This window comes from Eschscholzia californica, unplaced genomic scaffold, assembly GCF_041429995.1.
Source record: "Eschscholzia californica isolate CP2 unplaced genomic scaffold, dmEscCali1.0.p SCAF_3, whole genome shotgun sequence".
Taxonomy (NCBI): Eukaryota; Viridiplantae; Streptophyta; class Magnoliopsida; order Ranunculales; family Papaveraceae; genus Eschscholzia; species Eschscholzia californica.
In genome coordinates, this window is record NW_028238420.1 from 9,085,558 (window position 1) to 9,091,491 (window position 5,934).

The 5,934-nt window shown below is 38.2% G+C and overlaps 1 protein-coding gene across 1 annotated transcript; it reads right to left on the reverse strand.

The window, feature by feature from the left end:
- Positions 1-2,587: 2,587 nt before the first annotated feature.
- Positions 2,588-5,682, reverse strand: LOC147548215 (uncharacterized). The gene is made up of 2 exons (XM_086667206.1): positions 5,283-5,682; positions 2,588-5,174 (listed from the first exon to the last, which is right to left on the reverse strand). Exons 1-2 carry the CDS (start codon positions 5,508-5,510, stop codon positions 2,862-2,864), a joined length of 2,541 nt encoding a protein of 846 aa, XP_086523332.1. The 5' UTR covers positions 5,511-5,682; the 3' UTR covers positions 2,588-2,861.
- Positions 5,683-5,934: the final 252 nt, after the last annotated feature.

A 5,934-nucleotide genomic window follows, 5' to 3' on the forward strand; every position in this document is an offset into this window, starting at 1 on the left:
TAGTGCCCCAAACCAAATCAAGTGAACTCATGAGTCTGATTCAAACAAGTCATGACAGATTGGAATGGTAAAATAAGCTGAAGTACTAAATGAGCATTAGGACAGTTGCAACACTCCACCTGCATAACATCAATGACTATGACAATATCTTCTTCATGTTTGAATCAAAGAGAAAATGGACTTGAAGACAACTAATTACATTTTGAATAGCATAGCTAGGAGGGATTCTGAGTAGATGCACCTTGTGCAAAATGGACTTAGACAATGCTAATCACATTTCTCATTACCTTGTCTTCTTTTGGTAATCCGAGACTTTCCAAAAGCAATATCTCTTGCTATTACTGGAGTATTTGGATATCGATAAACAATTAAGGGACAAAGGAATCAACTCTTTCAGCGTTATTCACTTGATTTAAAGAACACTAATGGCAAGATTTGGGATAAGGTCTCGACTCTCTACGACTCCACCTTATCTTAGGATGCTCTAGTGCTTACTAAGTAAATTTTGTAAAGGCGAAGGAGGCCTTCGCATATCCTCTTCCTTTTATGCTTTCAGCTAGGTGGTTTCGCAAATTTTCTTTTGGGCAGTATAAAAGCAACAACCAGGAAAGCGATAAGGGCTAATGGTTAAATACTAACACTTTGTACAACTCCTGACCACAGCAACAAACTACATACATAAAAAACACACACCTTATTGTTTAGTAGTCCAATTTTATCACAAGTGAGTGAGTTATGTGCTTCATATATTTCTCTTTCAAACTCCTCTCCTCTTCAAGCTTCCTACATATATAATCTAAATAAACGAACAGTTAATTTGAAAGCAGATAAAGAAAATTAATCAGCACATGTTAGAGACAGAAACAGAAATTTTCAGTTCCAAAAAGGCCAGATCGAAGAAAACACTATATCAACTGGAAGCTCTGACCAATAACTCACAAGTGCTTGTTTGGTTGCGCCTTGGTATCGATGAGTAAAAATGTATGCATAAACTTCCATATAAGAAATAAATTATTCTGAAAAGTCTGTAAATACAAGTAGAAATAACAAGATCCCTAAAAGTAGTATTTCGACGGTCATAGAATTTTCAGGTCATAAAATGCATCACAAGGCACACAAGATAAGAGTAACTTACTCGGCTTTTAGATGATCCACTCTGTTAAATCTGTGATATTTTCCTTTCGAGCTCTATATAGGAGCAAATATAAATAAATAAGAACAAACTGTTTAACATGGTAGTATTTTAGTCGTTAATCTTTATATGTTGTTAGTGGGACCAGTGGCATGCATACTGTGCGATTCCAGTTATGTCTCTTATACCTAGAACAATCTTCAGCAGCTACGCTCAGCCACTCACATTTAACTTTAATGTAATTAGGGAACACTCTATGACCTGCAAGGATGATTACTACGAAAATGAAAGCTAAAAGTTGAAGATGTCCTTCCAGTAACTTCTCAAAGTAGTTTCAGGACCACCGAATGGGATCTCAACGACTATTTATTCTATGGAACTGTGTTTCAATATTATGAGGTTACTGTCCTAGGAATGTATTAAAAGCACTAACGATATTTTTCAGTATTAGAGAATTTCAGCAATGAAGAGTATACAAATACGAGATCAGTTGAGAAAAATGAATAAAAGAGGGTAGAATCACAGCATACAACATACTTTCTCTGGAGGGTTGTTAGTTCAGCATGACATTTACGTTATTTGTGCATAAAATTAACATACTGTGAGATATACCCGTTAAGAAAAAGGAAAAGAGAATATCAGATTTCTTATGACGAAATTAAAGCTGCAAAATCTAACAGTCACTTGCTGTGAAGGGACGAATAAATTCCACACTTCTTAGATTATTCAAAGGCGCAAAGTGATGAACTTATATTCTACTTCCTAACATGGTGCAGAAAGAATTCACACATTTTTCCTCTAAAACAGAAGGGGATTCGCTAGATAATTTGAAGTAGCACATTTGGTGTTTCAGCATTCAACGAAGAAAGAATCTTACTGCTCCATAAATTGATTCCTATTTTCAACTAGTGTTGTTCAAATCAGCTCTTTCTACTAAGCTATAGTTTGATCGAAACATTTAGCTCTGGCTCATTTTCATATAGATACTTCAGTGTTTAGTGGAACAGTATCAACATCATGTGAAATAGTCATGTGCACATGCTGAATTTAGTCTTTGTTGGAATAAGAACAGGTAATGTCAATGTTCTACAATCTAAATGAGCATAAACTGTCAACTTTTGACTGGTCTCATTAACTTCGGATATATTCTCGAATTCAAAGAACACTTTTTGGGTGATCTAGAGGCAAGAATTGGGCTAACGTCTTGACTCTCTAGTCTCTACAACTCCACGTTAGCTTAGGATGCCCTAGTGCTTACTATGTAAATCTTGTAAGGGCGAGAGAGCGCTCCGCATATCCTCTTCCTTTTCTGCTTTCAGCTAGATGGCTTGTCCCTGCCATCTACTTCCAATTTAGGTACTATTGTACTAATATTTTTTAATATGTTCACTCGAAGTTTAAAAAAAAGTGCCCCTATGCATCTCGAAGTGGAAGAACATTCAGCAAAACAAAGTATTTCTTTAGTTAAAACATCAAGCATCTTATCAAAAACTAGGGCATACATCAAACGAGTTAGAAGATTTTAGAGAATGCTGAATTAATCCTAAAAAGGTGCCAAAAACTAAATTAAACAGCAAACCCAAAGAGTATATAACTTAAAAGTTTCTAGTTAATTCACTATTTTAGTCAACGAAGTCTGAGAGGCACTGCAGTCTCACATATCGACCATTTTCTATCTTACGGATGAAAGACGGTGGAACTCACTGAAATATTATCCGTAGTTTCTAGTTCAATTTTTTTTGGTCTTCGGCTTTGCTTTGGGAGGTCTCCCTTGACGTGGAAATTTTGTTCCCGCTTTGTTCAGATCCACAGACTTCGGCTGCTGCTGCTGCAAACAGTTCTCGCTCATGTCAATCTCAGGCTTTAGATTTTTGTCAAGCGGAATCTCCATCTCGTCTTTAGTAGCATAGTCGGTACAGAGTTTCTCAGTCTGGATTCCTTCTACTTGTGTAGTAGTAGTTCTAGGATTCCTAGGTGGTCTTCCTCGGCCCTTAGACTCTTTCTGTAGTTTCGGCATTTCAATTTCAACTGGTGGTTCACTTTCTTGAGCTTGTTCAGGTCCAAGTTTTTTAGGTGGCCTTCCTCTCCTTTTTGCCTGCTCTTGAAGCACAGCTACAACTGGAATTCCGATCACTACAAGGTTTGGGTTATGCTGCTCTGTAGATTCCTGTTGATTTAAATGTTGAGAGTCACGTTTCATAGCTCGAGTGATCCTTTGTGGAGGCTTCTGCAAGGGCTTCACCTCAGTTACAGAAGGTAAATTATTACTGCCATCTACAAGCCTCAAATGCTCATCTCCATCAGATGACATTTGTATGGCTGCACTTTTTTCTACTTCGACGGTTTCACTGTTCTCAGAGTACTGGTCTTGTTGTTCCAAGTTCCCAACTCTAATTCCAACTGATTCCTCAACATTTAGATGACTGTCGAGGGTTTGCTGTTGATTCGCATGTTCAAGCTGATGTTTCATAGCACGAGTCATTCTTCGATTTTTAAGCTGTTGATTCTGGTCCATCTCTACTTCTACATTCAAATTATTCTCTTCTGATTCCAGTGGGCGTACCTCTTCAAGGTCATTGTTCATAACAGGAGTTGTGTCGGGGAGTTGCTTCTGTGCAGAATCAGCCTCAGTTAAAGTTTTTGGATCATTAAAATTTCGAGATACAAACACACCAACATTTTCATCAGCACAAGATTGAGGGTCACTACTCTTAGCACGACTCATTCTTCGGGTTTGTCTCGGTGAGGGCTCAACCGCAACTGATGAATTATCATCAACACGACAAGGTAGTGCAGACTTACGTTTCCTTAAACCCTCTCTTCCATGTTTGAGCTGCTGATCATGGTTCACATCAACTTCAACCTTCGAACTATTTTCTTCTGATCCCAGTTGCTTTACTTCTTCATGGTGATCATTCGTAGCAGGAGTTGGATCTGGAAGTTGGTCCCGTGTTGGTTCACAATTTTCAGCACAAGATTGGAGGTTAGTTTTCTTGGCACGATTCATTCTTCGGATTTCCCTCAGCGAAGGCTCAACCTCAGCCGGAATTGTTGGATTATCATCAGGACCACAAGGTTGCGCAAACCTAACTTTCTTCGAACCCTTTCTTTGAAGTTTAAGATGCTGAATGTGGTCTCTCAATACTTCTGACTCCAGTTGGTCTACTTCTTCCCCATCACCGTTCTTAGTGTGAGTTGTTTCTAAGAGTTGCTTCTGTACGGATTCAACTTCATAATCAACTGTCCTACTATTTTCTTCTGATTCCAATAAACCTAATGGTTCCAAATCACATTCCTTACCAGAAATACTTGGAAGTTGCTTATCAGAGCCCTTACCCTCAACCGAAAATTTAGAATTACCAACATTACACAACGTTCCCGACGTCTCAGCTCTTGCTACCAATCCATCAGCTTCATGTTCGTTACGGTTAGCCGATATCATCGGACAATCTTTTTTATCAGACAACGATTGTATCATCTCACGTCCCGCTAAAAGATCTTCCTGAGGGTTGTGTTCATTACGATTACCCAATACCGTTGAACCATCACAAATATCAGCCGAAGATCCTACCACCACAGTTTTCTCTACATTGCTTTCCTCACACACCTGACTATTACTGTTCTGCAACACTATATAGTGACCATTTTCATTTCGAGATAATCGAAACACATTCGGCTTACTCTTTTTACTACTGACACCCCCATCACAAAATGATCCTACAATCTCATTTCTAGAAACAGATTTTTCCTCAATCATGTCTTCCCTAGGACCCATCCCCCTACCACGTTTCTTAATGTGCTGTTCTTCAGGCTCACTTTCGCTTTCGTATCTAGGGTTAGGGGAATTTGAATCTAATAGTTGATAACATGAATTAGATGTAAAAACAATCTCACCCATTTTAACAAGTTTATCAAGATGATGTTGTAGAAGGTGAGAATGAGCAAAGGGTAAGCCTTGAAATTTGTTTCTGATGTATAAAGAAATTGACTTCGTACTTGAACCTCCTTCCTCACCCAAGTCTTTAATTGCTTCCATTACCATCTAATATTCAAAAAATCAAAACCCCCCAAACGAAAAACACATGAATTTAGAAGTGAAATTAAACAAGACAAATAGTTAATTCTAGAGAGAGAGAAAGAGAAGACTAACCACAGCATAAGGAGGATGAGTGGGTGTTGTACGCAAAGCTTTGTAAAAGGAAGGAAGACGATGAAGGATGATGTTAAGTTTGTTTGAGTAGAGAGAAGAGGATTCAGAAGTGAATTTAGAATGGAAGAGTTTGATGACTGCTTCCTTGAGTTTATCTTCGTTAGAATTGTGACCGGAGGAGATGGATTCTTTGTCAGTCTGAGAGGTGATATCTTCTTCTACTTCCATTCTTTCCGGCTACACCTCTCTCTCTCTCTTGAGTTTTTCTTTTTGGTGTAAAAATGGGGGTTTTCAATTAAAGGACAAAAACCCCAAATCTTAAATGGCAGATTTGACTTGTACCACTTCGTACTGTTCACAAGATTTCACCCTTCTAGCCGCGAATCTGAAAGGGAATTTTGCATTGCCCCGATTTGGGTTGCTCAATACAATTGAGCAATTGAGCCCCAACCCAAAGAAAGTTTGCAAAACGCCAAAACTTGTTATAAGGGATGTGGATGCCTATAAAATTATTCGTATAAGTATATGTTTTGGGTGTTTTTGAGATTACCTTTCTCTTACCAAACAAATACTATGGATGTCCACCATTTTCATATAACCACCTATATGTGGTGTCATTACATGGGAGTTCCATATGCAAAGTGTCATCTTG